General features: G+C 36.2%; 1 protein-coding gene and 1 pseudogene across 6 annotated transcripts in view; both read right to left on the bottom strand.

Annotated features, from left to right (window-relative positions):
- Window positions 1–390: 390 nt before the first annotated feature.
- The window catches only part of LOC128579451 (zinc finger protein 41-like), a 36,220-nt gene continuing 11,303 nt past the window's right edge, over window positions 391–25,307 (bottom strand). For 3 of the 6 annotated variants that reach the window (XR_008378153.1, XR_008378151.1, XR_008378150.1), the window contains 2 exons: window positions 15,078–15,173; window positions 1,772–1,798 (listed from right to left, as the gene is read on the bottom strand). Coding sequence is in view for 2 of the 6 variants with exons in the window: in XM_053581543.1 (XP_053437518.1) it covers window positions 1,770–1,798; window positions 15,078–15,173; window positions 18,106–18,280; window positions 22,179–22,282 (404 nt within the window). In the remaining 4 variants the exon portion in view is untranslated. Of the gene's footprint in view, window positions 1,799–15,077; window positions 15,174–18,105; window positions 18,281–22,178; window positions 22,283–25,307 lie in introns of those variants that run through there. The other 3 variants (XM_053581543.1, XM_053581544.1, XR_008378152.1) reach the window with 3 other exon arrangements.
- LOC128579435 (zinc finger protein 624-like) lies at window positions 6,257–14,383 on the bottom strand (annotated as a pseudogene).

The raw sequence follows: 25,307 nt of genomic DNA, 5'->3' as shown, positions 1-25,307 counted from the left end.
GCCAATGACCACCAGACGCTGTGACAGGCCTGGCTCATATTCTCCCTCACAGCCGTCAGAATGGGCCAACCCTGTCGACACCTGTATCTCAGGCTTCTAGCCTCCAGAAGTGGGAGATAATAAATACATGTTGCTTAAGTAAAAAAGAAAAAACAAACAAACAAACAAATTGGCAGTTTCTTAGAAAGCTATATGTATATTTACCATATGATCCAGCCACCCAAACTTAGAAATTTATGCAACATGAAAGAAAACCTGTCTACACAAAAACATGTATATAAGTGTTCACAGCAGGTTTATGCATAAAAGCCACAAACTGGAAACAACTGAAATGTCCGACAAGTGAATGAATAAACCGTAGTAGTACATTTATACAATGGGTTGCTACACACCAATAAAAGAGAATGAAATATGGCACACACCACACGATGGAATCTCAAAACTTTATGCTGAGTGTAAAGAAGGTAGATACAGAAGAGTATGCTTTGTAATTCCATTTGTATGAAAGTCTAGAAAGTAGATGTATTATTTCTTGGAGTCAGAGGTGGAAAGCATTTTCTGGGGAAGCATACACTGTTTTGGGGTGGTAAAAGTGGTAAAGTGTTTTGGGGTGGTAAAAATGTTCTGTTTTGATTGTGGTGGTAGTTATACAGGTGTATAAATTTGTCAAAATGTGAAGTTAAATTATGTGCAATTTGTTATATGTAATGTCCCAATAACGGTAACACACATCTATTTGATGCAGCTAACTAGATACTTAGAAATGTATAGTGTCAATATAAATATTAGCAAAAAAAGAAATGTTGGAAATCAGTTATCTAAGATTTTATTTCAAGGAGCTAGATAAAAAGTAAATCATATTCAAATCAAGTACATAGAAGAAAATAAAAGATCATGAATCAATGAAGAAGATAATTATAGCTATATAAAAATTCAAAGTGGGGTTTTTAAAAAGATTAATAAAATGTTAAATTCTTAGAAAGTCTAAACAAGAAAACAAAAAGAGAATATACAAATTGCCAATACCAGGACTGAAGAAAAGAACATCACTTTAGATCCTGGAGATACTAAAATTATAACAAGCAGATATTATAAACTATTTAAGGACAATAATTATATATTTTGATAATATGATATAGACATATTTTTCCAAATTCTTACCAAAACTTAAAAAAGACAGAAAATCTGAATAATCCTTTGTTGATCTAATTGAATTCATAATTTAAACTTTCTTACAGGCACTTGTAGGTCCAGCTACTCAGGAAGCTGAGACGAGAGACAAGCTCAAACCCAACAGTTGAGCTATGATTCCATGACTCTCAACCCAGGGCAACAGAGTGAGACTCTATCTCAAAAACAAACAAACAAATGAAAAAAACTTCCCTATGAAGATAATACCTGCCCAGATGGCTTCACTGGTGATTTTTACAGAAAATAGTTATAGAAAAAATAATATTGCGATCGCTCGCAATGGCTCCCTGTGGCCCACAGCCAAACACTGTTGGCTCTGTCTGGCTCGGCGGCTCAGACTGGGGCCCTAGACAGCGGCCAGAGTTCTCCACATTCCCGCTCAGGCTCTCCCCAAGGCAGTTCAACTGAGTGCCAAGTCCAAAGACATGGAAACAGTTCACAGAGGTGATGATAGGCAGATTCCACCAGCCAGAGATGCCTGGAGTCCTATCTCCCGGGACTCATGGTGCCCAGATGCAAGGAAGCTGTTACTCGGCTGCCATCTTGCTCTCCTCCACAAGTTCTCTTTTAAAGAGCATCTAAATTAATAAATATTGAGTGCAGAAACCTAAAAAAAAATAAATACATAATATTAATACCAATAATAATAACCTAATGCTTTTCCAGAGGATCAAAACCAAACACAAAACCCCTAAAAACAACAAAAAAGGAATTCTCAATTCATCTTATAAGCCCAACATAACCTTAATATAAAGCCCAACAAGGTTACCACAAGAAAGAAAACATACAAGACAATATGGATAAAGACATAAAATCCTATGTAAAATTTTGACAAATTTAATCCAACAATATATTAAAAAGATAATCCGGGCAGTGCCTGTGGCTCAGTGGGTAGGGTGCTGGCTCCATATACCGAGGGTTTGATCCTGGCCCCATCCAGCTAAAACAGCAATGAGAATTGCAACCAAAAAATAGCCAGGCATGGTGGTGGGTGCCTGTAGTCCCATCTACTTGGGAGGCTGAGGCAAGAGAATCACTTAAGACCAAGAATTGGAGATTGCTGTGATCTGTGATGCCATGGCACTCTACTGAGGGCGACAAAGTGAGACTCAAAAAAAAAGTGAGTCTCAAAAAAAAAAAAAAAAAAAAAGGCAATGCACAATGACCAAATGGAATGTATTCCAGGAATTCAAAGTTTCTTTAAACAAAGCAGGATGGTGGTTTCCAGGGTGTAGGAATGCTAAACAGAGTTATTGTTTAATGGTATTGTTTCAGCTTTGCAATATGAAAAGAGTTTGGAGATGGATGGTTACACATTATGACTTAACACTAGTGAACTGTACACATAATACTGGTTAAGATGAGAAATTTTATATTGTTTTTATTTCACTGCAATTTATGTCTGAGACACAGTCTTGTTCCATTGACCCAGGCTACAGTGCCCTAGAGCCATATTTCTCAACAACCTCAAACTCCTGAGTTCAAGCCATCTTCTTGCCTCAGTCTCTCAAGCAGCTGGAACTATAGGCAAGTGCCATTACATCCAGCAAATTTTTCCATTTTTAGTAGAGATGGGGTCTTGGTCTTTCTCAGGCTGGTTTCAAACTCCTGAGCTCAAGCAAACCACCTGCCTCAGCCTCCCAGAGTGCTAGGATTATAGACATAAGCCCCCTCGCCTGGCCTTAGCACAATTAAAAAAATGTTTTAAATCAGCCCATATAAATCAAGCACATTAACAAAATGAGAAAACCATAATCAATAGTTTCAAAAAATGTATTTCATGAAATTCAATACCTATCACAAACCTCAGAAAACTAGGATTTGAGAACTTCCTTAATGTGATAGAGATTATCCAAAATTTATTACTTATATCATACCTAATAGTAAAGTGTTTAGTTTTTCTTTTAGATTCTGGGGAAAAGGCAAGGATGTCTATAATCTCTACTTCTGCAGGTCCCAGCCTCCTAAATTGCACATGAATTTTAAGGACAACCTATATATACATTAGGTATATCAAAGATATTATATACCTATATTGTGGCAAGAATCAGAAAATGAAATTAAAATAATAAAACATCAGATGCATGGAGCTAATTTAACAAAATTTCTATAATTGAAAACAATACAATGGTGGGTGGAAATATGGGAGAACAAGGCTGAGGGAGTTGAGGAAGAAGAGGGCACCCTTTTGAAGTATTTACGTAAATTGGATTTTTATTTTTTTTTTTTTAGAGACAGAGTCTCACTTTATGGCCCTCGGTAGAGTGCCGTGGCATCACACAGCTCACAGCAACCTCCAGCTCCTGGGCTTAAGCAATTCTCTTGCCTCAGCCTCCCGAGTAGCTGGGACTACAGGCGCCCGCCACAACGCCCGGCTATTTTTTTGTTGCAGTTTGGCCGGGGCTGGGTTTGAACCCGCCACCCTCGGCATATGGGGCCGGCGCCCTACTCACTGAGCCACAGGCGTAAATTGGATTTTTATGAAATGTTTTTGTTAGTAAGAATCAGAGGATGTGGATTATGAGAAATAGGATGATGGAAAGATAGAAGATGTGGATATTGAAGAGTAGGTGTGCAGGGAGACCACACCGTATCAGGAGCCCCAAAAGTCTGTTAACATGACAGAATAGGCCTTGGAGAAAGGGACAAAAGATGTCTTGCTGAGGCCTGACCTTTCCCCAAAGAAAGCCTGTAGAAAGGTCGCTAGGTCAAATAAGCCATGGCGAGAGGTGCTGGTAGCACCATGTGCTTCAGGCTCTCCACAGAAAAGAAATAGTCTCTTGAAACAGCTTCTTTCTGTCCTGCTCCCATAAAGGTCTGGCTTCAGCCTGTTGAGCCCGTCTGCCCTGCAGGGACCTGGAGACTTAATTGCCTCCATTAAAAACGGTGTGCATAGTCAAACCTGCTGTGGGCTCTCGCACCCTGCTTCTAAGTCTTGTTCCTTTATCTATGAACTATATCCCATTTCCTTAGTTTATAAATAGCTTAGGGTGGAGTAAAGTAGTTTCAAAAGTGAGTTAAACCGTGGCTTAGCTGAAATTGTAAGTACCCCAAGAATGATGAGACGTAGTGCTGTTTTTGTGACTATTCATTTGCTAATTTGGAGATAACTTAGGTAATGAACACTGAGTTAAGCCAGAAGGGAGGCCTTTGCTTTCCTCGCATTAGGTGGTGATGGTCCCCTGGGCCCATTTTTAAATGGCCCTATCTTGTCTCTGTCTTTATTATTATTTTTTTTCTATTTCTTTCTTTTTTTTTATTAAATCATAGCTATGTACATTAATGTGATCATGGAGCACCATACTCTGGTTTCATAGACCGTTTGACACATTTTCATCACACTGGTTGACATAGCCTTCCTGGAATTTTCTTAGTTATTGTGCTAAGACATTTACATGAAACTTAGTAAATGTGGAATGTAAATGTCTTTATTTCCTTCATTCTCTCATCAGCACCAAGCATTGGAGATACCCTGGGCTGGTCTCCTACATACAATAACAAAATTAAGAAAAAAATGTAAAACTTGTACATTGCACAAATACACAAATTGCTGAAACTAAAATATTTATATAAGTGAAAATATTTGGCATCTTCATAGGTTGACTGTCTCAATACTGTTAAGGTATACATTCTTCAAAAGTTAATCTATTTATCTGATGTAATGCCAACAAAATCTGAGCTTTTGGGTGTGGGGCAATTGAAAAATATCATTCAACAATGTATATGAAAATGCCAAGGACCAAGAAGAGCAGTGATGACTTTGGACAAGAAGTAAAAATTTAGAAAACACATACAGTTGACCCTTCCTTGAACAACACAGGTTTGAACTGGTAGGGCCCATTTCTACGTGAACTTTCTCCCACCTCTGCCACCTCTGAGACAGCAAGACCAATGCCTCCCCTTTCTTTTCTTCCTTAGCCTACTAAATGTGAAGAAGATGAGTATTAAGACCTTGACAGTGATCCACTTCTACTTAATAACTAGTAAATATATTTTGTCTTCCTTACAGTTTCCTTATTAGTTTTTCTCTAGTTTATTGTAAGAATATAGTATAGATAACATACATGCACCATATATAACATAACATATAAAGAGATACATATAATATACAAAACCTATTCACTCAACTGTTCATGTTATTGGGAAGGCTGCTGGTCAGTGATAGGCTATTAGAAGTTAACTGTTAGGGAAATCAAAAGTATTACATGGGTTTTTGACTCAGTGAGGGGGTCAGTGTTCCTAAGCTCTGCCTTGTTCAAGGTCCGACTGTACTGCCTGTTTTCATTAAGGATTTTTGGTATTGGTACAATGACAAACAAATAGAAAAACGAAATTGAACAAATAGTCCAGAAGACTCTCACATATATGATTATCTGGTTTATCATAAATGTTCCATTGCAATATAAGGTAGAGAGAGGAAGGTGGCCTTTTCAATAAATAATGTTGAATAAATTGTATGCTTGTAATGAAAAACATTAATTTTGATCTCTACCCCATACTATATATAAATATTAATTTCAGATGCATTATAGACATAAAGTGAAAAGTGAAACAGGAGATATGTGGAAGAAAATGCAGAAAGGTATCTTTATGACCTTGAGTTAGGAAAATATTTCTTTAACTAGGCAAGAAAAGCGCTAATCATAAAAGAGAAGATAAATTATTCTTCATTAAAATTAAGAACTATTCATTAAAAGACATCATGTATAGAGTGAAAAGGCAAACTGTGGATGAGATAATGTTTGTAATACAATTATCTAGAAAATATCTTGTGTCCAGAATAAAGATCCTACAAATGAATATAGTCAAGAGTTCCCAATACAAAAAAATAGGCAAAATTCTTGAACAGGCACTCCTCAAAAGAAGATCTCACAAAGCCAATAAGCATCTAAAAAGGTCCCTCAACATCACTGTCATCATCCACTGAGAAAATGCAAATTAAACCCCAAATGAGATATGAGACCACAGAACCAGGCTTTGGCACCTCACCACTCCACTGAAATTTCTCTGTTCGAGTTGGCCTATGTTATCCCCATCCACTAACCTAACAGACACTTTTCAGTTTTTATGTCATTTGAAACTGCTCACCATGCTCCTCCACTTGAAGTGTTTGCCTCTGAGCAGTGATATAAGGCATGGTTGAGGTATAGTGGGGATTAAGAGGTGAAATAGAATGATCAACAGAGTGGGCATCACAATATGTCAACTTCTTCACATCAAGGCTCCTTAAGGCTCTGAATCTCAAACTTTTTAGTCAGAAAGTAGTATATTAAAACTATTTTTTAACTAACAAAAGTCTTGGCTGGGTGCAGTGGTTCATGCTTGTAATCCCAGGGCTTTGGGAGGTGGCTGAAACAGTAGGATTGCCTGAGCCCAGGATTTGGAGGAAGATTTCCTAGTATTCCCAGAAGTTCCAAGCCTTCATTAATAGACTTGGGAGTTAGTGGTTGTCTCTCCTCTCTACACTTCATCATGCAAAATTTGGAGGCTTTACATAGGCCTATCTGTAAATTCACCTTCTTATGCCATTATGACCTTTTTTTCAGTGCCAGGCTGAAAGTGAAACTTCTTTCTGAGGCTTGTCTGGTCTAAAGTACAGACACAAGTTCCAGAATCCACTTTTCATCTATCTGGAATTTCCATCACCTTCTCCAAATGAAACTCAGTGGGTTGTAGAAATAAGGTGTTTAGTAACTATTTTGGAATTTAGGCAATGTCAGAACCCATTCTCATGCTCTCATGTACAGGAGTAGCTTTCCCCCCACTAATGTGTATCTAGTATCTGGCACACAGCAGGCATGCAATAAATTACTTCACCACAAAAAAGGTTTTGCCATTTTATGTAAATGTTACATGTGCATTGCAGAGAAAAACTTAAAAATACAGAAAAGCACAGCAAAGAAAGTCAAACAAACAAAAAATACTGGATACTCCACCAACACTGAAACACTTACCATTAAAATTTTAAAGACCATTCCTTTATTCATTTCTCTCAAAAGTTCATACAAATACATAATATGACATATACAGTTTTACAGGCTGCACTTACATTCTTCTGTTTTTATAGTCACTCCCTCCTTATCTCCACTTTTCCTTTTCTCACTCCCCTCAAGATAATCAGTATTAAGAGTCTGGTGTATATTCTTCCTTACCTACTCCCATGCATATCTAACACATGCACACATAAATATATTATTAATGTATGATCATTATTTTAACAAAAATGAAATGTTATATACACATTTTATAAAGCAATTATCAAAACGTGGAAATACATGGAAGCCAGTTAGTACAGATATAGATAGGACTCATTTTCAGAATGACTCACACTGTTCCATAACACAGATATATTACAATTTATCCAACCATTCCTGTAGTAGAAGACATTTTGTTTCCAGTTGGAAATACTTTGTTTCCAGTTGGTCCTCTCCCCAGGTATACAAACAATACTGCTACAAACATGCTTATTTATTTATATTCTTATGCATTATTTATGCTTTTATTTCTGTGGGACATATTCCCCAAAGTGAGACTACTGGGCCTAAGGGCATATACTATAGTTAATATTTTAATTATATATTGCTGGATTGCTGGTGGAAATATAAGTTATACAACCTTAATGTAAATTATTTTATAAACCTCATTAGCAAAAGATCTCTTAATTGTTGCCAACTCCATGAAGGAGAAGTTTCTTCTCATTGGTCATTTTATTTTGCATTTCCCTGAGCACTATTTAGATTCAAAATCTTTTCATAGGTTAATGGTCATCTATAGTTGTTCTTCTATGAAGAACCATCCAGTCCAGAGGGACTTAAGACTTGAATGTAAAAACTAAAGTCAGAAACAAACTGAGGATATCCAGGGATTAAGGATACCTCTTTTAATCTAAATGAGTAAATTGAGAACCTAAAAATGAAAAGATATAAATATTTTACTGTAAGAATAAAAATGTGACTCTATTTAAAAGTATAATGACAAATACTAGATTAAGAAAAGTATTTGCTACACAAATAACAAAGGACTAATATCTAAAATATATAAAAAGTACCTCAAGATTTATAAGAAAAGGCAGATAAACCAATAGAAAAATAGGCATATATATATATAAATTAATTGAAGATAATTTGTTGAATGAGTAAAGTATGAAATCTGAATGAAGGCTTTCATTTGTATGTTATTTTTCTCTAGTGTGAATTTTCTTATAACGTCTAAGGTCTAATATGACTAAATGCTTTTCCACATTCATTATGTTTCTAGAGTATCTATTTAGTGTATATTGTGGGCGAATTTTTAATGAAGATTTCCCACATTCATAAAATATAGTTTATCAAATTTATCTTGTGGAGTTGACATTTGAATGAATGATTTATGGTTCTCTATATTAATTGAGTTTCTCACTGATGTATTTTTGATGTACAGTAAGGCTTGAACTAGTCCTGAAGGCTGTCCTAAATTCATTACATTTATAGGGTTTTTCTCCAGTATGCATCCTCAGGTGTACAGTAAAGTCTGAGTCAGTTCTGAAGGCCTTTCCACATTCTTCACATTTATAGGGCCTCTCCCCAGTATGTATTCTCTGATGTAGAGTTAGCTGTGATAGAGTAATACAACCTTTTCCACATTCCTTACAGGTATAGGGCTTTTCTCCAGTATGTGTTCTCCAATGCACTGTAAGGTATGAACCCCTCCTGAAGGCTTTTCCACAGACGTCACACTTATAGGGCTTCTCTCCACTGTGGATTTTCTGATGTTCTGTGACATGTACCATCTGGCTAAATGCTTTTCCACAGTCATTACATTTAAATGGTTTTTCTCCAGTATGTGTTCTCTGATGGGTATTAAAGCCTGAGTTACTTGTGAAAACCTTCCCACATTCATTACATTTATAGGGTTTCTCTCCCGTGTGCCTTTGTTGATGCACAGTGAGCTGTGATGTATTAGTGAAGGCTTTCTCACATTCATTACATTTATAGGGTTTTTCTCCAGTATGTGTCCTTTGATGTACAGTAAGGTATGACTTAGTCCTGAAGGACTTTCCACAATCATAACATTTATAAGGTTTCACTCCAGTATGAATTTTCTGATGTTCCTTGAGATTTACCATTTTGGTGAATGCCCTCTCACAGTCACTACATTTATAAGGTTTCTCTCCAGTGTGAATCCTCTGATGCACAGTTAATGTGATTTTATTCTGAATGATTCCCCACATTCATTACATAGATAAGCTTTCTCTTCAGTATGAATACGTTGATGTATAATTAGAGAGGAAGAACACATGAAGGCCTTTCCACATTCATTACATTTATAAGGTTTCTCTCCTGAGTGCATTCTGTGGTGTATAGTAAGGCATGAATAATTAATGAAGGCTTTTCCACATTCATTACATTTATAGGGTTTTTCTCCTGTATGAATTCTCTGATGTTCTGTGAAATTTGCTATGCGGTTGAAGGCTTTTCTGCATTCATTACATTCATAGGTTTTTTTCCCCAGTGTGAGTTCTTACATGTACAATAAGGCTTGAATTACTTCGGTAGGCTTTCCCACATTCATTACATCTAAACGGCTTCTCTCTAGTATGAATTCTCTGATGAACATTAAATATTGTGGTATTCTTGAAAGATTTCCCACACTCATTGCACTTATATGGTTTCTCTTCAGTATGGGTCTTTTGGTGCACACTGAGATATGACTTATTCCTGAAGGCTTTTCCACAATCATTACATTTGAAGGGCTTCTCACCATTGTGAGTTTCCTGATGTCTTGCCAGTTTTGATTTGTCACTTCATTTTAACAAGGATAAAAAACAGAAACCCAACTTTTACATTTCAAGAGAGCTGTACTTTGGTAATGTCAGACTTAAGTATTCTGGACCTGAATTATTTCTGATTACAATTAGGAAAGTTGGACAAAATAGAGAAACAAAGTCTGTCTGAAAGCAGCTGAAAGCTAGAAAGACTTAAAGAATTACTATGAGAAGAATGAACCTCCCCAAAGAGATCTCACAATCTATATATCCAGTGAGATAACAACTATTTTACATTTTTAAGTGGTTAAAAAAGATATCAAAAGAATGGTATATTGTGACATATTAAAACTGCATAAAATTCATATTTTGATGTTCATAATGAAGTTTTAGTGGACCATATCTCTGTTTATTGTTTAACATATTGTCTATGGATGTTTTTGTGCTACAATGGCACAATGGAAAGCTGCATCAGACTTATGACCCTACAGAGCCTAAAATATTTGCTTCCTTGCTTTCATAATATATTTGCTGGTTCCTAAATTAGACAGACAGTTCACTGGTCAACAGATTCCTTTTTTCATTTTTTTTTTTTTTTTTTTGTGACAGAGTCTCACTTTGTCACCCCTGGTAGAGTGCTGTAGCCTTATAGCTCACAGCAACTTCAGACCCTTGGGCTAAAGTGGTTCTCTTGCCTCAGTCTCCCTAGTAGCTGGGACTACAGCTGCCTGTCACACCTGGCTATTTTTAGAGGTGGAGTCTCCCTCTTGTTCAGGCTGGTCTAGAACCTGTGAGCTCAGGCAATCCACTTGCCTTAGCCTCCCAGAGTGCTAGGATTACAGATCTGAGCCACCGCACCTGGCCACAACAGATTTTATATAAGACAGCAAACAATGAAATGATACCTTTGAAATGCTGAAAGAATATAACTGCCAACCTAAAATTCTAAACTTACCAAAAAAGATTCTCCAAAAATAAAGGTCAAATAAAGATATTTTAGGCAGAGAAAGAATGTGACACATGCATATATGAATAAAAGGAAATATTAAAGGGTGTTCTTTAGGTAGAAGAAAAATAATCTCAAATGTAAGCTCACCAATGAAAAAATGAGAGAGGAAAGGTAAAAATATGGGTCAGTTTAAATGAATATGTGATCTGACATACATAGAATTAAAACACAAAACTTCAAAAATATATGTGAGGTTAAATGGAATAAGCTGTTTTAAAGTGCTTGTGTTGCTTGGGAAGAAGGAAAAACCTGTATTAGACTATTGAATCAAATACATGCTTTAAAAAATTTATTTTGTTTTTTTGAGACAAAGTCTGACTTTGTCATCCTGGGTAGAGTGCCATGGCATCATAGCTCACAGCAACGTCAAACTCTTGGGCTCAAGCAATCTTCTTGCCTCAGCCTCCCAAGTAGCTGGGACTATAGGCACCTGCCACAATGCTCAGAAAGTTTTTGTATGTTTATTAGAGAAGGCATTTCGCTCTTGCTCAGACTGGTCTTGAACTCCTGATCTCAGGGAATCCACCCCCATTGGCCTCCCAGAGTGGTAGAATTACAGGCGTGAGCCACCGTGCCCAGCCAAGGAGGTATGCTTTAATCTCAGTGTTAACCACTGAACCAGTATTAAAAATGTTATAACTACAAAGTGACTAGAGGGGGCAAAAATAACAATAAAGGGAGATAAATCCAAAGGAAGGCATGAGTGGGAAGATAAAGATTACAGAAAAGGCAAAACACTTTCACAGTTAAATGGTATAGTTAACAGATTATGTAATGTATTACTTACAAATGAACTGAACACTCCAAAGACGCAAACTGTCAGATAGATTAAAAAAATTAACAATATGCTACTTATAAAAGAAAGTGTAGGTGAACAGATGAAAAAAGATACACTATACAAACAATAAGGAAAGATGCTCTAGAAATACTGGCAAAACAGACTTTAACACAAAAACCATTAACAGGTAAATCATTTTTCATAATGACAATTTACAAGAAAGATGTAATAATTCTAACTTCACATTTTTTAAATAACATAGCTTTGAAATACATAAAAAATTAAATGAACTAATATAAGAAACAAATTTACAGTCTCCCTTGAAGACTTAAAAAAAATCTTTCTTAAGCAATAGAATAAGTTTTAAGTATATACACTTTAGCAACATAATTAAGGAACTCAACCTCTTGACATATCTACAACACTGAACTCAGTACCAAGACTATACAGTTTTTTCAAGTATGCAGAAAATGTTTCCAAAAATTGACACTGTGGTAAATAAAGCAAGTTTGAAGAAACCTGCAAAAGTTAAAGAATACATAGCATGTTTTCTGACCAGAGGAGTATTAAAGACAGTAAGATTAGCAGAAAATACCCAAATGGTACAAATTAAGAAAAACACTTCTAGGGCAGCATCTGTGGCTCAGTGAGTAGGGCACTGGCCCCATATACTAAGGGTGGTTGAGTTCAAACTCGGCCCCAGCCAAACTGCAACAAAAAATAGCCAGGTGTTGTAGTGGGTGCCTGTAGTCCCAGCTACTCGGGAGGGTGAGGCAAGAGAATTGCCTAAGCCCAAGAGCTGGAGGTTGCTGTGAGCTGTGACGCCAGGGCACCTACCCAGGGCGACAAAGTGAGACTCTGTCTCTAAAAACAAAAGAAAAACAAACAAACAAACAAAAAACACAAAAAATAAAAACAAACAAACAAAACACTTCTAAATAACTCAAAGGTCACAGATACCACAATAGAAATCATTAAATATATTGAACTCAAAAATTATGAGGATGCTACATAAAAAGTGTGATATATTCCTGATAGCTTTAATAATTAGAATGATCAAGAATCAATGATACAAGTATCCAATTCAAGAAGTTACAAAAGACCCACAAATTAAACCTTCAGAAGGTAAAAAAATGAAATAATAAAGAGCAGAAAGTAATAAAACAGATAAAATATAATGACAAAAGATTACAAATGGTTCTTTCAGAGCAAATAAACTCTAGCGAGACTAAGATAACAGAAAGAGGACCATCCCTTCAGATCCATATGAACATTTAAAAGATAATGAAGAGGCATGCCAGTAAGATTAACACTGAGATTAAATAGAACAATTCCTAGTTAAATATAATTTGCTAAACCAGAAAAATAGACGTAATAAATATGTATAGTCTATAAGTACTGAAGGAAATATAAGTTTTCTTCTCTCATGACTCTTTCCTCACTATAAGCTGATGATCTTGCCTTGCACATTAGAAAACATGGCAACCATCACAACATCATCCCATCATCAGTGGACCCGTGTGGGCACCCATCTTGTCCATCATCCCCAGTGTTACAACACACGAGTGGCCTCCCTATTCGAGGTAAATTTCTTCTTTAACATTCCTGATTTTATCTCCTTTAACTTCCTCAATTTCGTCTTTCAGTGATGCTGTCTTTGGTAATATCGATTTCTACCTCTCCACTGAGGTAAAATCCTATTAACACTCACACATGCCACAGAAACCTCCATCTCCAAAATAAAATGGGTGCTCTTTTTCTTTAATTTTAATATTATTTTTAAGAGACAGGCGGTCTCTCTCTGTCACTTGGGCTGGAATGCAGTGGTGCGATCATGATCATAGCTCTCTGCAGCCTTCAATCCCGGAGCTCAAGCAGTTCCATCCCTACCCCTGACACCCTTCCAGCCTCTAGACTGGCTGGGACCACAGACCCCCCCTCCCCAGGGCTGGCAGTGTTTCTTGACTCCATTCTTTCTTCAGTTGCTGCTCCATTTTTCCTTCCCTCTTCACAGGGGGGAAAACTCCTTCTCTAAACTTGTCTAAAATATCTCCAATGCCTACTCACTCTTAAGTATACATAATATTTGATATATAAAAAGAATATACATAATATGTAACACATATATGAGTTATGAGTGGTATTATAATAAAATGAATATTCAAATGAACTTGAATCCATTTCTCTCAGACATCTCTAACTGCCATCACCTGACTCAAAGTTACTATCACCTCCTGCCTAGACTATCTAACAGCTTCAACTTACTGTCTGCATAAAACAGCACCTTTAAGTTCTAGCTCCATAAACAGAGTTATTTTCTAAAAATCCTCTCCAGGCTTTTTCACTTAGATCATCTACAAAGGCCTGACAGCTCCTGACTCTCTGACCTTCTTCTGTACCAATTTCCCCTCACTTCAACCACAACAGCTTCCTTTGATTTCTGGAACAACATGACATACTTTTCTGTATCAGAACCGGGCCCTGCTGTTCTCTTTGCCTGGAATGCTTCTCTTCTCCTCTGCCCTCCTCTGGCTTCTTCTGACCCTTTAGGTCTCAGCTTAAATGTTGCTCCTCCAGAAGCTCCCCTGATCACCACGTCTAAAGGAGGTACCCTCATATCACCCCAGTTTATTTCACAGCTGAAAAGCATTGCAGCCACCATTTAGTTTGTCTTTATTTACTTGCTAGTTGCCTATTGCTCAAAATTTAATCTTCATGAAGGAGAATGAAGGGACCACCATCTGGTCCATTTTATTCACTGCTTCAAGCCCTGGTATCTAACCCAGTTTACAGCATATAGATGTATAATAAATACTGACTAAAGAAATGAAAATTGTATTTTGATACTCAACTAACTACTTGCTTGTACTCCCAATTAGTTAAGAACCTGGCGGACAGGAAGAGGGCTCCCCAAAGGTTTCAGCAGTCTTACAGGAGAAGAAAGTTAAATAATGAGTAAATAGGTTTACCTTAAAAAACATCACTGGGGACCCTTATAAAAGCATTTTTAGGAAAATGAAGGAAGAAATGTGAGATATTAGTAAAATAAATGAGAAAAATGTAAAGTTAACTAGAGAAGATAGAACTGAAAGGAATTCTATGTTTCAATAAAGAAGAAATGAAGGAATAATTATGAAAATCATGTTCCCAAGAAAGCAGAGAATGGGATAGAGAAAAAAGTGGAGGACAGAGAAGGGAGACTGAAGAGGGAGTGAGAAAGATGGATTGAGAGACAGGGGAATTTTCTTCTGCTGAGACAGCTTTGAGCAAAGATACTGCTGAAGATATTTCAGATATTCTGCTGAACATCCCTCCATGACCTATTACTTGAAATAAATCCTACTTTCTTAACTCACCTGGATAGGGGGTTCTTGTGATTTCTCTCACCATGGCCCATGGTCCTTTCCCATTCTCCAAATGGGATATCATGTCTGGTTTGGAAACTGCAAGCCCTGTTCAGAGAAAAATAAATAGGAGTTGATTGGAGCTGTGAGGAAGAACTATTGCCAAATTCAGTCCCAGTTCTTAATTTTCTGTGCAGAATGGCCATTATAGAAAGTTTTTTAACATTTTATTTAGTTTATTTTATTATTTTTTTGAGACAAAGTCTTAGTCTGTGCCCTGGGTAGAGTGCTCATAGCAACCTCAAACTTTTAGGCTCAAGCAATCCTCATGCCTCAGCCTCCCAAGCAGCTGGGACTACAGGCTCCTGCCACAACGCCTGATTAGTTTTTCTGTTTTTTTAGTAGAGACGAGGTCTTGCTCTTGCTCAGGTTGGTCTCGATTTTCTGAACTCAAGCAATCCACCTGCCTCAGCCTCCCAGAGTGCTAGGATTACAGGTCTGAGCCCCCAGGTCTGGCATTATAAAAAATTTTAAGAGTGGCATTATCCAATACAGCAGGATCCTCAAACTATGGCCCGTGGGCCATATGTGGCCCACCAAGGACATTTATCCAGCCTGCTGGGTGTTTTTGCCACTGCTGCCTGTCCTACTTAGCAGCCGACTGGTCCCAGCCCGCAGTGCACATGTGTGGAATGTGCACCGCACTCTCCGACTCCCCTCCTTCTCTCTGTCTCTCAACTCCTCTTCTCAGTCTTGGGACTAATTGATGCACACTTGCATCACTTGTTACGACTAGCAGTGACAAATATGGAACCGGACATTGACCATCTCATTAACCAAAAGCGGGCCCAAAGTTCCCATTGAAATACTGATAAGTTTGTTGACTTAACTTTACTTGTTCTTCATTTAAATACTGTATTTGTTCCCATTTTGTTTTTTTTACTTCAAAATAAGATATGTGCAGTGTGCGTAGGAATTTGTTCAGTTTTTTTTTTTTTTTAAACTATAGTCCGACCCTGTAACAGTCTGAGGGACAGTGAACTGGCCCCCTGTTTAAAAAGTTGGAGGACCCCTGCAATACAGTATCTGATAGCCACATATGGCTATTGAAATTTGAATTATTTTTATTAAAAAAATTCAGATTAATATATGGGTACAAATAATTACGTTACCTTTTTTTTTTTTCTTTTTTTTTGCATTTGTTAGGTAAAGTCCAAGCTGTAGTTGAGCCTTTCACCCAGGAGGTGTATCCTATATTCCTACCTTGTCCCTGTTTGGTGAGAACTGACAAACCTCCTCCCTCCTTCCCTCTCCTTCCTCTCTCCTCCCACGACCTTTCTAGAATTTAATAGTGTTTTTCTCTCGTGTGGGCCAGTGCTTGCTCATCTACTGGTTTCATACTAGTACTGAGTACATTGGATGCTTGGTTTTCCATTCTTGTGATACTTTACCTAGGAGGATGTACTCTAAATCCTTCCCAGTTAATAGAAAAGATGTAAAGTCTCTATTGTGGCTGAATAGTATTCCATAGTATACATATACCATAGTTTTTTACTTATCCATTCATGAGTTGATGGGCACTTGGGTTGTTTCCACATCTTGGTGATGATGAATTGAGTTGTGATAAACAATTTAGTGCAAATGTCTTTATGGTAAATTATTATTTTCTTCTGGATAGATACCTAGTAATGGGATTATTGGACCAAATGAAAGGTCTACTTTAATTCTTTGAGGACTCTTTCCAAAAATGCTGTGTTAGTTTGCAATCCCACTAACAGTGTTTCCTTCTCTCTGCCCCCACACCACCATCTGCAGCTTTGGGACTTTGTGATGTGGGCTATTCTCACTGGAGTTAGGTGATATCTCCAGGTGGTTTTGATTTGTATGAAATTTGAATTTAAATCAATTAAATTTTAGGCCAGGTGTGATGGCTCATGCCTAAAATGCTAGCACTTTGGGAGGCTGAGGTGGAACAATCACATGAGGCCAGAAGTTTGAGACCAGCCTGAGCAACATACTGGGACCCTAGCTCTACAAAAAATTGAAAGATTAGTTGGCAGGCAGTGGGTGCCTCTAGTCCCAGCTACTCAAGAGGTTGAGACAGAAGGATTGCCTGAGTCTTAGTTGTGGTGAGCTATGATGATGCCACTGCAGTTTAGCTCAGACAAGAGAACAAGACTCTGTCTCAAAAAAAAAAAAGTGCAATTTAAAATTCAGTTCTTGGCGGCGCCTATGGCTCAATGAGTAGGGCGCCAGTCCCATATGTTGGAGGTGGTGGGTTCAAACCTAGCCCCAGCCAAAAAAAAAAAAAAAATCAGTTCTTCAGGCTCGGTGCCTATGGCTCAAGCGGCTAAGGCGCCAGCCACATACACCTGCGCTGGTGGGTTCAAATACAGCCCAGACCCGCCAAACAACAATGATGGCTACAACCAAAAAAAAAAAAAAAAAAATAGCTGGGCGTTGTGGCAGGCACCTGTAATCCCAGCTACTTGGGAGGCGGAGGCAGAATTGCTTGAGCCTAGGAGTTGGAGGTTACTGTGAGCTGTGATGCCATGGCACTCTACCCAGAGCGACAGCTTGAGGCTCTGTCTTAAAAAAAAAAAAAATTCAGTTCTTCAGGTGGACTGCCCAAATTCCAAGTGCTCAATAATGGCTACTACTTGCCATATTGGACAGCACAGATACAGAACATTTCTATCATAGAAGAATGTTTTATTGTGCAGAGATGTTCTAGATGATTACAAAGGTACCTCAAAGGAGCTCAATACTATGATCTATATTTGATGGAATAATCTGAGTTTACTCCCATCTACGGAAGTGGCTAGGAAAACTTTGGTTCGAAATATGTAACATTGTCAACAATGTCCAAGATGCCAAAGAAATAAGTATTTCTTATTCTACCATAGTCAGACTAGTTAGTTAAGAGAGAGGAATAGCATAACTCCCAACAACATGCCCCTAAGATGAAGAGATTTTTGACACCTAAACTCTAATCCAAAATTTAGTTAAGAACTTTAGAGGATCTATTTCTTGGGCAAACCTGGTAAAATGGTCAGAGAGAACAACACAGAGGAGACGTTGCCCTTACCCAGGGAGGCCAGATTCCTGTAATTTTCCAGCATCACATCCTTGTGCAGGTCCCTCTGTGTAGAGTCCATCAACATCCACTCCTCCAATGTGAAGTCTACAGTCACATCTTTAAATGTCACTGATTGCTAAAATAATTACACTGTGATCACTCAGAGACTACACAATTAGACTTGTTAGGCAGAATAATACATATAAAACTGGAGAAGAACTCCAGAAATCACAATCACCAAATTATTATATAGGTCAGCCAGTTAATCATGTATGAAATGTATGAATCTCTCCAATGACAAGAACTTAAAACCATGAAAGGAAGCTTATTCCATCTTCAGAGAGTCACCTGATAGCAGGAGTTTTTAATAACTACATCTGGCTGTCTATAAATATTGGCCCTACTGTGTTATCTGGAATCAATAGTACGGTTTCCTCCCTCCCTAGAAAGTATTTAAAATACTTAATAACAGCTAGTAGTCTCCAGCCAAATCATCTTTCTTTCTTAAAACCCTCATTTATGTAAAGTATCAATTTTATTTCAGTTCCAATCTATAGAATATGACTTACTAAGAGATATTTTTACCGGTTAGATTGTGGATATAGAATAAAAAAATAGAAGAATGAGTTATACAACATTTTTAATGGTTGCTTATTGGGAGAAGGAGGAAACAGTGTAGAGAGGAGGGCTGCAATAGAGGCTCGGCTCCTTTGAATATTTGGCTTTGTAGCTCTGACTTTTGAAACATAATACTTCATATTATTACAAAATGAAAATTAAAAATTAAAAAAGCAATCCCTAAAAATTAAAAGTAAAATGAAACTAGTTGGTAGCATACCCAATCATCATAGAGGAACAATTTGAGTGACTTTAAAATACTTTAAATCCCTCATGAGATACATTCTGAGGAAAAAAAGAACTGTGAAACAAAAAACATTTTCAGTAAATAATCGTATTGGTTGTAGTGATGGAAATGCTGAAATGCTATTCTGCAACTACTGGGTAGGTATTGTTGGATAAAGCAAATCAGCATATTGATATCATAAATTTGGCATGGGAGAAAGAAGATACAAATGTAATACTGACAAGATAAAGTTTAAAACTTCATAGCTCCAAATCTGAATCGGAAGTATCAGTATAAAATAATAAAGTATTTTATGTTTAAGAAAAGAATGAAACGGTATTTCCTAGCTTCATCTACTAAAAGGGCTTAGGGACAATAACGAATGAGGCAGCGTTATGCAAGTCTGCTGTGACCTGTAAACATTACCTCCTACTCTAAGGAACCAGGGCCTGGAACATTCTGACACAAAATGCAAGGAAGCTGTTAAGCACTACCAAGGTTACGTCTGAGACACTGGGGCCAAGCTGAAGAGGAGTCCTCTTGCCAATGATGTGAAAACTTGGGGAGCAATACGGATTTCAAAAATGTCTAATATGGTTATATTTATGAGTTTATAATAAATTATTTTTTAAAAACCTTTCTCAACTTTGGAGAATTCTGGAAACTGGCAAATTAAAAAAAAGTATCAACTGTTTGTCCTTCCTGTCCTATGCAAACTATACATAGTTTGTATAGTAACAAAATTAAATAGTTGATGAAGGGAGGTTGTCCTTTATGGAAGTACTCCAGCTAGTAAATGAAAAAGGAGTGAAAATTAAAACATTACCACTTTGAAACCTCTAATGAATTAAGGGGTCATTGGGGGCTGCTAACATAAGAGAAAGGCCTCAATTAGGCATTACATATATTCTGATGGTATATATCCGCCAGCAATATGAAATAACACTGCCAGAAATATCTTAAAAATCAAAATAACAAATAATTTCAAGAAAATACAGGGACAGAGGAGCGTGTTAAATAATCCCAAGGGAATGCAATCAGTAAAATCCATATTGTGTGAAATTCTAAATTAATGCTCTATCACTTTGGCAAACCCGGTAAAATGGGCAGATACAACAACACATAGGAGACATCATCCTTACCCAGGGAGACCTATAATTCTCTAGTATCACATCCTTGTACAGGTTATAGCAAATATAAATATATAAATATATAAATATATAAAAATATTTCCAATAGAAATATAATGCAAGTCATATATGTGACTTTATAGTTTCTAGTAACCAAAATAAAAACAAAAATAAATTGGTGAAATTAGTTTTAATAATATATTTCACTTTGTCCAATATATACAAATATAATAATTTCAACATGCATCAATATTAATTAAAACTTTACACTCTTTTTATCATACTAACTCTTTGAAATACAGTATGTATTTTAAATTTATAACACATCTCAATTTGGACTAGTCTCTGTGGCAGTTCTGAAGACTTAACTAGTGTAAAGCATTTAAAGAAATCTGTCTCCTTTAACTAACCATTATGTTAGCCATGCAGAGATTTCAATGGCCACATGCAATAAAGAATATAGACTTTACAGATTAGTCCCAGAAAGTTACTAAACAAACAAAGCTGCTATAGCAGCAGCAATTGCAACAACAAACTCTGGAGAAGGGAGTTGATTTCCACGGTGGCTACATTATATTATTTGAAATATCTGGCTTTCAACAAAATTATAAAACATACAAACATCCATCCATATATATGGATCCATATATAGTAAACGCGCGCGCACACACACACACACACACACACACACACCCAAAGTAGTCAATAGAAACTCTCCCTCTAAGGAAGTCAAGATATTGTAACTATTAAACACCTATTATGCTCAAAGACCTAAAGAACCACGTGTAAAAATTTTTAAAAATTATGAGAATGCTATTTTACTAAATAGTAATTCTAGAGATGAAAAGCACAATAACTGAAATAAACACATCAGTAAGACATAACAAATTTAGACATATATTCACTTTGAACCTCATAATACTAGAAGCAAAAATTTACATAATTATAGGGACAATGAGACAATTGAACAGTAATAGCTAGAGACAGTGAAAGCAGTTCTCAGAGGAAAATTTATAACTGTAAAATGACTAGATTTACAAAAGAAGACATCAAGTCAATAATCTAAATTTACACCATAAAGAAGTAGAAAAGAGGAAACATTTTTTTTTAAGAAAGGAAATAAAAAAAAATGTTAGAATGAAGATAAAACACAGAACAGAAAAACAATAGAGTAAATTGAAGACAAAAGTTGTCTTTGGAAAGATTAAAAAATGTTAAGCCTTTATCTAGAGTAACTAAGAAAAAAAGAGAAGACTCAAATTATGAAAACCTAAATGAAAAAGAAGACATTTCAACTGACCGTAAAAAAAATAAAAGGATTATAAAGAAATAGTATGAACAATTGTTTCCTAATAAATTAGATAACCTAGACATGAACAAATTTCTTAGAAAGATATAAGATAAATTTCTTAGACATAAGCTGCCAAAACTAACTCAAGACTACATAGAAAAATTTACCTAAACTTTCCACAAAGAACAGCCTGGGTTCAAACAGCTTCCCTAGTGAATTCTAACAAACAGTCCAAGAATTAATTATTAAATTCTTTGCTACTAACTCATCCCCCAAATGGAAGGGAATAATTCCAAACTCATTTATGAGGCTAATATTACTAAAACTAGACAAAGATATCACAAGACCACTACAGACCAATATTCTGATGAAAACAGATACAAAATTTTCAACAGAATACTACCAAAATAGATTAAGCAACAAATAAAATATAGTATACACAATGACTAAATGGGATTTATCCCAGGAATGCAAGGTTTATGTAATATTGAAAAATCAGTCAATAAATTAAAGAACATATTAATAAAGAACAAAAACATACAATCATCTTAATAGACTCAAAAAAGAGTTTGACAGGGCGGCACCTGTGGCTTAGTGGGTAGGGCGCCGGTCCCATATGCTGGAGGTGGCAGGTTCAAACCCAGCCCCGGCCAAAAAAAAAAAAAAAAAAAAAGAGTTTGACAAAATTCAACAAACTTAGAAACAGAAGCAAACATCATCAACCTGATAAAGATCTTCTATGAAACCCCACATGTAATATCATACTTACTGGTAAACAGCCAAATGCATTTCCCCTGAGATCATGAACAAGACACCCATGGCCGCTCTTCTTACTTCTATTCAATATTTTACTGTATGTTTTCACAAAGGAAACTAGACATGTAAAATAAATACAAGGTATCCAGATTGTATAGGACAAAGCAAATTTCTAAATGCAAATGATATAATCTCTATTTATAATGAAATTATCTTGCATATGAAAAACCCTAAGAAATACAAGAAAATAAACACACACACACACACACACACTCTCACCCACCCACTATAGCTTGGCTTTGTGGCTCACACCTATAATCCCAGCTACTTGGGAAGCTGAGGTAGGAGTCTGATAGGGGCTGTACTGAGCTATGATGATGCCACTGTGCTAACTCTAAAAATAGAGAAATAAATATAACAAAACAAAAAGCCCCCACTAGAAGTAATAAGCTAGTTCACCAAGTTTCAGGATACAAGATCAATGAACATTTCAAAAACAAATTAAGAAAAAAATCTACTTACAATAGCAAAAAGAATAAAATACTTAGGAATAAATTTAACAAGACTTGTACACTGAAAACTACAAAACATCACTGAAAGAAACTGACAAATACATAAATAAATGAGAAGACACCATGTTCAGATACTGGGAGACTTAATCTTGTTAAGCAACATTATTCCCCAAATTGATCAACAGATTTAACACTGGCCCTATGAAAATTCCATCTGACTTTTTTTTTTCTGAAATAGAAAAGGTGATCTTAAAATTCATATGGGAACACAAGGCCCCCCCAGTAGCCAAAACAAACTTGAAAAAGAACAATGTTGGGTGGCAATTGTGAACTGAGCTGCAGTAAACATTCTAGTGTAAAAAAAAAGAATGAACAAAGTTGGGGAATCCTACTTTCTAATTTAAAAACTTACTTTAAAGCTATGGTGCTTAAGACACTGTGGTACCAGCATAAGGACAGGTATTACATCAATAAAAGAGAACTGAGAGTCTATAAATAAATCCTTACATTTATGTTCAGTTGATTTTCAACAAGGGTATTTTTTTTTTTTTTGCAATTTTTGGCAGGGGCTGCCTTGAACCTGCCACCTCTGGCATATGGGGCCAGTGCCCTACTTCCTTGAGCCACAGGCACGGCCCCCAACAAGGGTCTTTTCAATAAATGATGTTAGCTGGATATTTGCATGCTAAAGAATAAAGCTGAATCCCTACCTCAAACCATATATTAAATTTACTCAAAACGGGCTATAGACCTAAATATAAGAACTAAAACTATAAAACTCTTAGAAGGAAGGATAGAGGAAAATCTTCATGACCTTTGATTTGGTCATGGGCTTTTAGATATGACACCAAAAGCATACTAGAAAAAAGAAAAAAAAACAGATAAGTTGGATTTCATAAAAATTAAAAACTTTTATGCTTCAAGGGACATAATTAAAAACTCAAAAAGACAACCAAGTACAACTACAGTTTGGACTCTCCCTAACAAATGCAAACAATGTAACCTAATCTTCCATACCCTCATATTAATCTGAAATTAAAGAATCCCCCCCCCAAAAAAAAGAGTACATGGAAAGCTCTCTCATGCTTTCCATCACGTGATGGCAGAGTGAGAAAGTGCCATCTGTAAGGAAATGGGTCCTTATCAGACACTGAATCTTCCAGTGCTTTGATTGTGGACTTTCAGCTGCTAGAACTGTAAAAAATGATTTTTTAAAAAAAAGACAACCCAAAGAATGTGAGAAAATATTTACAAACCATTTATCAGATAAACAATTTATAACTAGAAGATATAAAGAAATCTTACAACCCTAAAATTAAAAAAAAGGCCCAATAAAAAAAGGGAAGTGGACTTGAATAGACATTTCTCCAAAGAAGATACACAAATGGTCAATACATACATGAAAAAATGCTCAAGAAAATAAGATACTATTAAATAAGACACAAGAAGATACCATTTCACATTCAACAAGATGTATATAACAAAAAAGACAGACATTATCAAGAGTAGTTGAGGATGTAGCGAAACTGCAACCCTTGTAGAAGTACATTGATTGTGGGAATATAACATGGTGCACCTGTTTTGAAAAATGATCTGATAGCTCCTCAATATGATATCACATCACATCATTCCAATCCTAGGTATATATACCTAAGAAAAATAAAACATACACTCACACAAAAGCCTGTACACAAGTGTTCATAGCATCATTATTCACTACCCAAAAGTAGAAACAACTCAACTATCCATCAACTGACTAATGGTTAAACAATATCTGGTGGAACCATATAACTGACTGTTACTTGGCCATAAAAGGAATAAGTACTGATACATCCTACAACACAGATGAACCCAAGCATGAAGGCAAGCAGTTGCAAAGGACCACACAGGATATCTAATTCCATTTATGTGAAATGTCCAGAATAGGAAATCTACAGAGACAGAAAGATTAGTGTCTGTCAGAGGCTGTGAGGAGGAGGAATGGAGAATACTGCTAACACATACGGGGTTTCTTTTGAGGGATGATGAAAAATCCTGGAATTAAACAGCAGTGATGGTTGTAGAACTCTGTGAATACATGTATATTTAAAATCCAGTGAAATGTATACTTTATGAATTTTATAATAGTATTAGGAAGTTATGCTTTCCGTCTTAGGGAAAAACCAGTAAGAAACAATGATAAAAAAAAATCAGGAAGTTGTGTTAGGTGAAGAACAAATCACACTGCCTATGGTGCCCCAGTTTTATTTTCACTTTCCATTCATTTTTTCTTTCAATTACTGCCGTGCCTCAGTTGAACTTTCTAGTAATCTAACCATAGAATGTGGAAGTGTGAATTAAGCTCTAAAACACAGTAAGACTGCCAAAAATGGAAGTTTTGATGTTGGTGAAAGTGAACTCATTTACCTATCCCTTTATTCAGAAGGGACCTTTACTTGTCAAACTAAAGAAATGATTGCTAAAATTAATGTTTTATTTTTATTGCAAAAAGTTCCTAGGGAGTTAGAAGAGTACTGATTTTTTTCAATTACACTATCCCAGACTAACTCTATTCTTAATTTAATTAAAAATTAAAATTAAATTAAGAACACCTTTGAGAAGGGACACAAAGTGGGGTGGAAGGAAAGCCT

The sequence above is a fragment of the Nycticebus coucang genome, unplaced genomic scaffold (assembly GCF_027406575.1).
Source record: "Nycticebus coucang isolate mNycCou1 unplaced genomic scaffold, mNycCou1.pri scaffold_54, whole genome shotgun sequence".
In the NCBI taxonomy this organism is placed as follows: domain Eukaryota; kingdom Metazoa; phylum Chordata; class Mammalia; order Primates; family Lorisidae; genus Nycticebus; species Nycticebus coucang.
This window is presented reverse-complemented; position numbering and strand designations above follow the sequence as displayed.